This window comes from Magnolia sinica, chromosome 1, assembly GCF_029962835.1.
Source record: "Magnolia sinica isolate HGM2019 chromosome 1, MsV1, whole genome shotgun sequence".
NCBI classification, from domain to species: Eukaryota; Viridiplantae; Streptophyta; class Magnoliopsida; order Magnoliales; family Magnoliaceae; genus Magnolia; species Magnolia sinica.
The window spans coordinates 28,918,911-28,930,973 of NC_080573.1; the positions used below are offsets into that span (position 1 = coordinate 28,918,911).

The 12,063-nt window shown below is 39.7% G+C and overlaps 1 protein-coding gene across 2 annotated transcripts in view; it reads right to left on the bottom strand.

The window, feature by feature from the left end:
• Positions 1-4,373: 4,373 nt before the first annotated feature.
• LOC131243667 (187-kDa microtubule-associated protein AIR9) overlaps positions 4,374-12,063 on the bottom strand; it is a 108,702-nt gene continuing 101,012 nt past the window's right edge. For both annotated transcript variants that reach the window (XM_058243179.1, XM_058243171.1), the window contains exons 35-38: positions 7,400-7,458; positions 6,753-6,785; positions 6,145-6,276; positions 4,374-4,857 (exon numbers count right to left, since the gene is read on the bottom strand). In XM_058243179.1, the coding sequence (XP_058099162.1) occupies positions 4,681-4,857; positions 6,145-6,276; positions 6,753-6,785; positions 7,400-7,458 (401 nt within the window). In that variant the 3' untranslated portion in view covers positions 4,374-4,680. The remainder of the gene's footprint in view (positions 4,858-6,144; positions 6,277-6,752; positions 6,786-7,399; positions 7,459-12,063) is intronic.

Here is a 12,063-nt window from a genome sequence, read left to right on the forward strand (position 1 = left end):
GTGCCACATCTGTTAATTGAGCATGCAAGTGACTACTAAGAAAATCTTCCCAAGACATTCTTTTTTTTAGCCAAACAACAAATTTAGAAATAGATCTAAAATTGTTAGGAAAATCTTGGTGAAAAAAAGAATGCTTCCTTTCTATAGATTTCGCTATTTCCTTTCCTATGCTTTTCGTGAATCTAAATAGGCTCCAATAAGTCATCAACATTGACTGATCATTCTAATTTTGAGTAAATGATAATGGTTCCCCATTATTTGGGCGGTTTGGAATGTATTCGACGGTTCATGCCATGTGTATGTCGAGGAGCCTCATATGTATTAGGGGTGTAACCTAGGTAGGTTAAGTCGTGTTAAGTCAGTCAAAAGGCAGCCCGATGTCTAGAGGAGTCGGTTCGTGGTCCAACCCATTCCTAGACCCAACACAAGCATAGGTATTGAGTACTCAACCCTAACGAAATTTGGGTTGGGTTAGATTGGGTTGTGTTGGGTTAAAACCAGCATGGTAGGTCCCATGGAGATTTGGTGTTGTGCAAACTATGTAAAACAAGTGTTGTAGACTATTCCAATGTTTCTAAAAGAGTCGTGAGTTATAACTCATGAATATTCTAAAAGCATTTCTGCACAGTGGAAGTAAAACAAATCAAATTAGATATACTTCTACGCATGGATATATTAATACAAACTTAAAACTATCAAGAATTGAAGACGAATGTCATCCACTATTTCTTTTTCATTCTTCTCTCGAGTAGGCACCCTTCAAGTTTCTACTCTATGTACCTAAGCTACTCTCATGTATTTATAAACTTGTAAGTTTTTCCCACTAAGCTCCCCTTATCATAAAGGGAGCTCAGGTAATTTTTATAAATTACTTAAACCGCAAGCAAGACTCACAATATACTTTCTTAACCACATGAACTTTGACCGTGTCAAATCCGTCCAAGTTTAAACGTTTGCACATTTATATTGTATAGATGTACATGATTACTATCTTATGTTATAAACAATATATCCTTATGCGTACCACTTTAAGGCCCACTATCCTATGTCCATCATATCCCACAACCATGATTGAACATCCAAAAACAAATCTAAACCATTGATTTTATGAAATATTGCATGTGGTGATTTTTAAATAAATTGTTTAATCAAAATAATTTACAAAACTAGTTTGGCCAACCATATTGATCAATCATTTTGATTCTTGATATAAGGCTAAACTCATAAGGGTTGTAAATCCTTTATTGAGAATCCTAATACCATTAGAACATTATCAATAGTGTAACTTTCCACAATCAGCATAAGAGGATTAAATCCCCACTAAGGCCCTAGGTCCATTCAAGTCTAATGATAAGCATAACAAGCATAGCAGGATAATACACATAATTAAATCTAGCTTGACTTGCCAGATCTAGCTAATGTGTCCACATGCACAAATCCACACGTGTGGGGACAATCTCATGGTAGAGTCTCACCATGTGCACAATAGCCACACAAAGTATAGTGGCACATGGATTAAGACATACCAACTTATCCATTCATGATGACAATATACCAAATATATGAAGATGTGAATGGTGCCTGCACGTGAGATGCGGTACACCCTCACTTCCTTGGCGCTTTTCTGCTTGTTTTAAGTTGGTATGGTTTATAGCGTAGTACGGACTCAAATATGATAATGCCTTTGATTTAGAGTTACCACTAGTCAAATGAAACTTAAAATCTACGACTGGATAGAAACCGCAAAACCACTTGAGGGTCGGGAAATTGTAAAAAAATTCAAACTCAAGTGACTCGTGTGATTGGTCTACAACTATAAATTCCAAGGGCCTCAGTGACAGAAAATTAACAAATTAGGCATTATTTTCTACCGGCACCACGCGCGGTTTCTACTTTACAGAATTCAATGGTTTTTAGAGAATTTTAGCATAATTTTGGCAATATTTATATATAACCTTACTTCATAGGATTTAAAATCCTAGGTAGGTAAATAAAATAAAAGAGAGTGTAGGTAGAGAAAAAGGATTGCAAAAATGAACTAGAAGTGAGTGTGTGTTGCTGGTATTATTGGAATGGAATGCAGATCGATTGGAGATGTGAGAATGAAAAGTAGAGAGCAGATACCCTTTTCTGTAAAGGGATGGCCTGATATACCCGAATCCAACTCTACTCATCTTTTAACAACTTCGATAATAGACACCTCTTGGGTTGGGCAAAGTTTTGGCGCAGACGAAATTTCGGCCAGGCGTTGGATGTGCACACTGCAATCCCAAAACCCAAAAAACCCTTTGGTTTCTCTTACTCACAGCTCTTCTCGTTATTGGTTCACTCGCTCCTCGAATATTCGTTGTGATGCGGTTTTTATAGACGAAAACAAGTGGTTTTCCAAGGAACGCCGATAGGTTTATAGGATGCTCTTTAGCAATCGGTGAGATAGGATGTCAGTGTGTGGGGCCTATGGGAGCATAGTTTTCAGAAAACTGGTGTTCATTAGATGATCACCGGTCAGTTTTTATAATTTTTTAGCCTCAACTGTCATGCAAATAATTCTAAGATCAGGGGCATCGTGATGTGCAGCAGAGATCTACTCCTCTTTGCCCATTTTTGAGCCGATCCGGCCCGGTAATGGTATTCAATAGGTGTCGAGAGTCCGATCGGACCAAATTTGGGTGGGCCTGCTACCATTGGAGTCAGGGAGATGTGTGCCGACTAAGCATATTCACTATTGACTCTTTGGGATCGCCGATCGTCTTGATCTCGGGTTCGCCCATCTAAACCGTTGATTGAATTTAGGCCAAGTCAAGGACCAATTCTTACCCAGGGCATTCCGGCTTTTGGGGCCTCCGTCCTTATACAATTTTAGCATTTGCACAGTTATGGTCAAATTGGTCCAAACACCTTTTGATCGGACAATCTGGTCCGTTCAGTGCTTTCTTAATGGCCCGATCTTATTGAAGCACGGTCAAGATGGTGAGTATATATCTCTTGTATTGGGTGGGGTGTCAGAGATCTATGTCATTCATCAGGCAATACACAATGTGAACATGCCATCAACAAAAATAATGGTGATACATTGGTCATTGAGGTCTAACATGCATAAACCCTACTATCTAGGCCATGATTTTGCAATTATATTAGGTAATAAATATGTACAATATATAACATGCATGATCATATGGGCCTACATGCCATGCTAAGCCTTTGGGCCTTTGTTATTTCTCTTTAGTTATTTATTTTTCCTCTTTTGGCCTCTCTTTAGTACAAGGGCATATTTGTAATTGTACAACTCATATTATATAAACAAGGGTTGGACGTCCAACAATGTGTTTTTTATCTCTCAAAATATTTTCTTCTCGGACATGATGTCAGAGCAAGGAAAGCTCTCCTTCATATCTCTTCTTCTATACCTTAACTCTCTCTCTCTCATCCATCTTTGGTTAGTTCATGCATGTTTCTCGCTCTGGAATAATTCATCACATCTTACACTATTAATTCTTCAAGACCAAACATTCTATGTAATTATAATAATCTTACATAATAATAATCTTGATATTGAAGGATACTTTGATGCAAATTAGGCAAGTTAACCAACCGATCAACACTCACTCTATAACAAACCATCGCACCTTTTTTAGAGTTACTTGTTTACCTAAAAGACTAAAAAGCAAACAGTTGTTGCTTGGTCCAGTGTTGATGCAGAGTACCATGCCATCATAAAATACCAAATGCAAAATTGTATGGTTGAAAAGTTTCATCACTAAATTAGAAATTCCTATGAAAATTCATGTGGCTATGTACTGCAATAATCAAATTATCACTCACATTACTTCTATTCGTATTTTTCATATGCCAAAAAAAAAAAAAAAAACATATTAAAGCTGATTGTCACTTTATTCATGAGCAGGTTATTGCTGGCTTTATTTGCACTTTGGTCCATCTTCTACTCAATTGGTGAATATATTCGCTGAGGCTGTTACCGTGGAAGTTGGATGTTGCATTCTCATAAAGTTGTGCATGATTGGTGTATATGCCTCAGCTTGAGGGGGAGTGTAAGCAAGTACATATGAGCATGTATGTTGCTTTGTTAGGCCTTCGATCCATAGGTCTTTGGTCCTTGATTATTTTTCTTTAGTTATTTATTCTTCCTTTTATGCCCACTCTCTTAGTATTACGGCCATACTTGCAATTGTACATTTCCTCGTATATAAGGGTTAGACGCCGAACCGTTGTATGCTTTTTCTTTCTCAAATTCTTTTCTTCTCTAACAATAATAATCATACAAAACAATGTGCTACAAGACAGACGACATGCTGGTCTTTAAAATTAAATAAATAAATAAAAATAAAAACCTACCACTTCCATTAGGTGGCAACTATAGAGAAGCACATAAATACATAATAAGAATATCAATTATCACATCGTACACAATAATTTACACCAAATGTGCATTTGGAACCCCTTGTTTACCTTCCAATAGCACTAATACATCCGACTCACAAACCTCACTCCAAATAAAAAAGTTTCAAAAAATAAAAATAAAAAATTCTGCAATGTGCTACGGCTAACAAAAATAAGAAAGAAACCAAACAATTAATCACACATATACCTCAAGAATTTTTGAGGGCTAATCTCCTGTTTTCCTTTCTTTTCTTCTTTTTTTTTTTTCCTTGCACATTGAGCCTACGTCTCTATTTTTAGGAGGGAATTGAGGGAGGTGCTGTTGAATCTCTGAGCAAGGCCTCTGATCACAAGGACAATCACGTCTCGCATGTGGCGGGTCTGTACCATCAGGTCCACTTCATTCTCACTGTCAACAACTATCTTCAAGCGATGCTGATCATTTCGGAATAGCTCCACCTGCAGAAGCTTAGGTTTTAGAATGTAACCCTCTAATCCAAAGGACTTCCTGTGAATCAATACCTTGTTTTTCCTTTCTTTACTTCTCTTCTTCTTTTATCTAAGGCTGTGTTTGGTTTCACCAAACATCATGATATTTCATGATTAATCAGTCTAATTTGTTGTAAATTATCATGAAATTTGATGATATTCCTCTAATTCGAATCAAAATCAAGTTTGCTTCTTTTCTTCTATTCTTCTTTTATCTAAGGCTGTAACTGGTTGCACCAAATATCATGATATTTCATGATTAATCAGTCTAATTAGGTGTAAAATATCATGACATTTGATCGTATTTGGTGCAACAACCAAACAAGGTATTCTGTAATGGTAATGGTGGCCATAATGGCTACCATTGCTACCTTTATGATACAGGCCATAACGGCTGTTACGCCCCCGTAATGGCCGTTGCAGTCACTTTTTTTATTGAAAGAAAAAATTCGAAATACCGATATCTGCCCTGTAACGTTAAAAAAAAAATTCTGAAAAACCTGTATGTCCCATAACAGACCATTATGGGGGCTATTACGGCCTTTGAAGGGGGCGTAACAGGCCATTAACGGCAGTTACTAGTCATTTTTTTTTCCATAATGATTGTTATGGCTGTTACGACCCCGTAACAGTTGTGGCACCATTACCTTTATATAACAGCCTTTACAGCCCCGTAACAGCCTCTACAGCACACCATGCAACCAAACACATCCTCAATCAAGAAAAAATGAAATTGGATTTTAACTCAGAAAAATAAGATTTTGGGTCTGAAACCCACCCACCCTAATCTTCCCTAGCATTTTGTATGTTAAAACAAAAATTCCTTTACTGTATCCAACATGACAAGAATCTTATTACGTGCGTCAATGGACCAGGTCAACCTGATGACCATGCAGAACTGGCCCAACTAGGACCGCAGTTTGGATCCAGCTTTGCTCTCCTTCAGGCGGGATGCAGTTCCATGGTCCTGCAATCTAATTAATAATCAGGTAGGATCATGGTTAAACGGACCAGGGTTTGGACCTGCTTCTTGGGTCCATTGGATCAGAGATGACAACCCAGATCTGACGCCTGTTTACAGCTCTATAGATATTGGCAATTGCCAAATTCAATTCAGCAAAAGCAAATGGAAGCTGTCATTTGCTGCAATTCTAGCCAAGCATTTCATTTGTTTTTATTGTGAACAGTGAAATTTACTATTCAAAAGGAACACCAGTTGAATTTCCATGAGTATGCTTTGATTTCAGATGAACTTACATGAAAAGGAGGTGCATAACTTCCACGGATTTCAGTAGCAGGAAAAGATGTCTTCGATCCAGGTTTCACAACCTTAACTCTCTTTCTGTTAACTTCCAGAATTCTTCTTTCTAGAGTCCCTGCACCTGGAGCCTGCAATGGTGATGACGAAAAGATGGTGAAAGACATAAAAGGTCTTCTTAAGGGGGTTTAAATCACTGTTGGAGCACCAGTCTTGCATGTTGAAACTAGCACTCTCAACCTCAAATGGCCTACCTATGCAGATCCAAGCCCCTCATTAGGCAAGCTGCTTGTAGCCGAAATAATCATCAGGAGGGTGACAAGTGTACAAAAGAATGGATGGTTAGTGAGAAATTGGCAAAATATCCACATTCGTTGTACAGGTGTGGCCCACCATCAGACCAGCTCCGCTTATTTTTTTAGACAAGGAACCTACTTAGGGGTACCATGTGATGACCTGATTTGATTAGATTCTAAACCCCCAAAAGTGGATGTTTAGAGATGCTTCCACACCCGCAACATATTTTTTCTTTTTAATTTCATCCACTTTTGTAGATTGTACTTTAGTAACTAAGAGGACTGAGGAGAGACTAACAGACAGCAGCTACCTTCTTTAGCGAGCGGTCTCTGTCGCACAATGCCTGCTTCCAACAATGGCAATAAAATGTATGTGAGGTTTCAAAAAGAAATAAAGTTCCATGTATTTTCCAGCAGTAAAAGATATAAGCCTGTATAAAATTCTGAGCTATTGACCAAGCTTTTTTTTCCGTCATTTTTAACTGGTAACGAGAAATTGCTTGATATTTAAATCCACAAACTAGACCACAAAAAAATAACAAAAAGGCCCTTGCAATTTTAGAAAGGGAGCCACTTTACACCAACCTTTTCTACCTTTGGTGCTATAGTACTGGATGTGAAAAAAAAAAAAGGAGCATGTTTCAAATAGAGAGATTACAAATATTAATTCCCTTTTCAAAATTATTTCACAGAAAGTCCCTCTAGCGGGTAGTCATGCTTATATGTGAAAAGCTACACTTTCCACAAGACAAATAGACAATGCTGTCGGAAGGTAATTTTATCTCTAGCATTTTAAAAATGATGACCATGACTCTAAAAGTTGGGAAAATTTTCTTCCCAAACACATGTGAGTTTTAGGGACAAGCATTATATTTACCGACACCACAAGATCCAAGGGGAATAGCAATCTTGACCCAACAAAAAAGGACTATAAGTTTCACTAGTGTTGCAAAATCACCTCAAACTTCACAGCTCCAAGATCCAGCTTCTGCTTCACTTCTTTATGGACATCAGGCTCTGAATCAATCAAAGATCAATTGAATAGTTAAGAAAAGCAAAACAGAATTCCAATAGGCGCATGCAGGCGCAAACACACAGCAACATTAAGCTCTTTAGGTAATGATCATTGACAATAGTTAGGGTAGGAACAGACGTGCCATCAAAACAATAACAGTGATACAGCCAGCAAAAGACAGAGGCTTGCAGTGAAGCCTGAAGACAGTCAAAAAATAAAGCAATAAATAGTGAACATCCGCAAACCACAACACAAATTTGCGAGCAAAGAATGTAGACATATCATCATGGTATATCCTAAGAATACAGTGTAATTTTCTAGTCACCACAAAAGCCTTCCTCATATTGGGTAAATGCCGAAGAAGGGAATAATGGTTAACTATGCAAAGGAAACTATGATTAGTACATAAATTTCTCAAAGTAAAGAATGTTTTTCTCAGTCCCTGAATAAAGGGAGACAATTTCTGCGAACTAAAGAAGCATTCTGATAACGAGATTGTGTTTAGTAAGTTCATTCCCCAATATCATCTTTCTCTAAATAGACCAGTTCTTTAAAAATCAAGGTCAATTTGTCATTTGTAGATATGAATTAAGGAAATTGAAAAAGGTGAAAGACATCAAAGATCGAATAAGAAAAAGGAGCTGGAGATCTGTCTTCCTACACAAATTTAAAATTCAAAGAGAAAACCACTTCTTTTTTTTTTGAAAGCTAACAAATTTATTTATTTAAAAAAAAGTGCAAAAGATCCATGTAAAAAAAGTATTAAATCCTGCCATCATTACTATCCTTCGCCAATGTACCACCTTTTTTCCTTGTGCCACCACCAGGCCAGGCAAGTAACAGGTTGACAATGGACCCCAGTATCAGCCATGCTGTACAAAAGAAAGCAATAAATCAATTCCATACCTTCTGAGCGAACAGGCAATGAATAAATAGCTCATCCACCATTTCTGAACCCCTCATGCACATGACACAACAATTAGGAATGGTTGCCAATCTTTTTTGAATATTATCGATAGCAAGAATCCTATTCCTGCCCACCAACAATAAAAACACTGGCACTTTAGGAGTGACACACAACCAAAGAAGGATAACCTCCCTCTACCTTCACTCGGAGTTGAGTCGCATAGCAACTCATAGACGGAGCGTACTGTAAACCACCCTAATCTTTTCCGTGACCATACCATTTGAGTCCTCGCTTGGCTGCCCCCAGGACATTGAAGTCGTTCCAATAACAGAGCATACTCCTCTGCTTCCTCGTCCATTAAGTTTCTTCTATATAGTGGAGTGCACACCACTAAACCACCTACTAAGGAAATGCATCTGCCAATTCTTACCTCAAAATCTTCAGCTACGTTGGCTAGAGATGGAAAAACTATTGCAAGCAGGCATTCCTCTATCTGTAAAACCTGCCAGAATCGAATTCTTTTAAGTTTTACCATCACCCCACGAGAATCAGACTCCAAATTTGAACATCTTCATCACCAACATGACTCCCTTCCATAACCCAGATGCCCTATAAAGTGATAATGATTTTACCCAACACCCACAATCCCATGGGCCGTATTTCCTTGCTACTACTTTCCTCCACAGACTTCCTTCTTCCCTCCCTAACCTCCATAGCCATTTGCCTAGGAGGGCTTCGTTTATCTATTCCAACCATCTTACAGTAACTCCCCCTGGAATGGCCTGCATAACTCTTCCCACTTTAAGAGATGAAACTTACTGCTTCTCCTCAACTCCTTGCCATAAGAAGTTTCTTCTTAACTGCACCGATTTTTCCAGCACATGCCGAGCATTTGAAAAGTGACATGAAGTACAGTGGTAGATTTGACATTGCAGCCTTTTATCAACATTAGCCTAGCCCCCAAAGATAAGTGTTTGCTTTTCCATCCAGATAATTTCCATTTTATTCATTCAATTACCTTGTCCCAAGGGTGTTTAGCTAGTCTACTAATACAAAGGCATCCCTAGGCAAGTTGATGGTAGGGAACCTGACGCAGGACATGAAAATTTAAACACGATATGCGAGATTCCAAGCTTTAGATCATACTAGTTCAAAAACAATCACGCGAAATTCCACATCCCACATAAGGTCAAGCACTCAATTAAGGGGAATCTATGCAGGTCCAAGCCTACGCATGCTAGGGCTGGATCAATTAAAATTATAGACCAAACAATACTCAAAGGAGAGTAGATTCGGCCACATATGCACAAGAATAATTTCCCCAATCCAAGAGATTCACAAGTTTCAATTCGGGAAAACCTAGGGTTTCAAAAGTGGAATAGAACTTGGGGATTTGAGATGATCTAGGGTTAGGGTTATGGAAACAAGGCCAAAGATGAGTGAAATAGAGACGAAAGGGAACCTGTGATCAGCCCGCACGTGTGGACAGCAAACCGGCCTGACGCACGTGCGTGGGTGGCGGCCCGCACGTGCGTGGGGTCCACGAATTTGGAATCGGCCAGCTAGGGCCTGGTCGGCCAGGGATGGACCACCTTCCCTCCAAATTTCAGGCCAAACGGATGATCGGTTTGAACACGGTACTCCGCCGAAGTTTCAGCCCTCCTGCAGGGCCAGATTCTGAAAATCTGCTGTAAATAAAAGATTAGCTGCAAACGTGGGTGGATTTGATGAGGGGATGACTGTAGGACATAAGGAATATGGAGGATAGGAGATGGGGGCGATTTGGGATGGGTGTGACTTGGCACCACGGTATTTAGCCCTTCGAAGAAGGGAGAGTTTCGCACCCAATTAGGTTTCCACAACTCAGAGAATTAGAGAAGCAGAAAAACGCAAAATTTTATTAATCATCTTCAATAAGAAAAAAAAAACCTACAAGGGGTGTCTATTTATAATTAAACCTTATGCCCCAAAACTCGCGCCATGTGCGCAACCTATTACTTAGAGATGAAGTAACCATAAATAACAACTAATCAAAACAATCTAAACCGTCCATGATACTTCTAATAACAATAATAAGCAAAACTCAAAGTACTGAATTAATTGGAATAGAGAGCCACAATCATGAGAACCCATTGTGGGATTCACATGACTATTGGGTCCACTCCAACGAACCAAAATGTAACCCTTTAACTAGGAGGCCCTCCCTAGACGTTGTCATCGATTTAGATCGATGGTGGGGCCCTCCTCCTTGCGTACGTGCGTAAGAGGGGACGTGTGTGTGTGCGAGATGTCCCCATCAATTCTCCCCGGCTGCGAAGGTTTCGCCACTGGCGAAACATAACTCCTGAACCGCTCCAAGATGTAAGGATCAACTCTTTGAAGCTCCTCCTCAACGAGCCACGTACTGTCTGAAGCTGGGCGTGACTTCCACTTGACCAAGAACTTCTGAAACCCGCCGTCCGATGTGGATATTATCTGATGGTCCAGAATATCCTTTATCTCATCTCTGGGTGTGGAAAGGGTAGGTATGAGAGGTAGAAGTTGGGAAGATGGGTCAGGAGGGGGCCATGGATTAAGGAAAATGTTTGGGGAATCAGGATGGTTAGGTGACAGGCTAGACAATGTACCAGTGGTCCCCTAAAATGCAACTAGATCCTCCACATTGAATGTGGAACTAATTCCCATGGAAGGTGAAAGATCTACCACATACGCATTGAGACTATTTCGTTTTATAATTTTGAATGGTCCAGCGCTACACGAGTGTAATTTACGAACGGCTCCCTGAGGGTACCGCTCTGACCTGATGTGGATCATCATAGAATCCCTTACATTGAATTCCTTGAAACGTTTACATTGGTCTGCAGAAAGTGAGTAATGTTCATTACTAGTCATGATCTTCTGCCTGATTTCTTGATGCCATGAATGAATGTGATGCGCAAAAGACTCTGCAAACTCTGACGGCCTATGGAACAATAATATAGGGACAAGATTAATAGGTTTCCTAGGTTTATAACCAGTAACAACTTCAAAAGGACTTAGACCTGTGGACCTATCGACAGAACTATTAAACGCAAACTCAACTATAGGTAGTACGGTGTCCCACATCCTGGTGTGCTGTATATCCCTCATAGGGGAAAACTCATCCGGTAGATCATCAAGAAAGATATCACAAAACTCACCCACTACAAGAATGGCCTCAGTGGGTAACTCTACACTAGCCTCTGGTGTACTCTCTCTAGCTACAAGGCCGTACATGTCGTACCGCTCAAAAAGGTGGTCCATGTCTGCCAACCAATCCTAAAAAACTTTAGGGTCCAAGTGGCCATAAAACGTGGGGGCATCTACTATAACTCCTTTGAGAAGTTGCGCATCGGGGTCATAGTGGTCTTGATGTATCTCACAGGATGAGTGCACGGGTGCGCACCCATAACCGATTCCTTGGCCACCTCCATTTCTTGGTCTATCCTCCTGTCCACCTGCCTGAGATTGGGCATCTTCCCCAATGGTGGGGGTTTGCCCAGGCGGACTTCTCTAGTTGGGTAATGCGCACATCAAGCTGCTCAAAGTATTGGTCCATACGTTGTTCTAAGCGCCTACCCAAAGACTCAAACTGTTAGGTCAGCTTGTTCATTGACTCTTACAATTGCTCCATGTTTAGTATAGGGTGCAAGCCAAAACCACGACCCGTACGTGTGGGCAT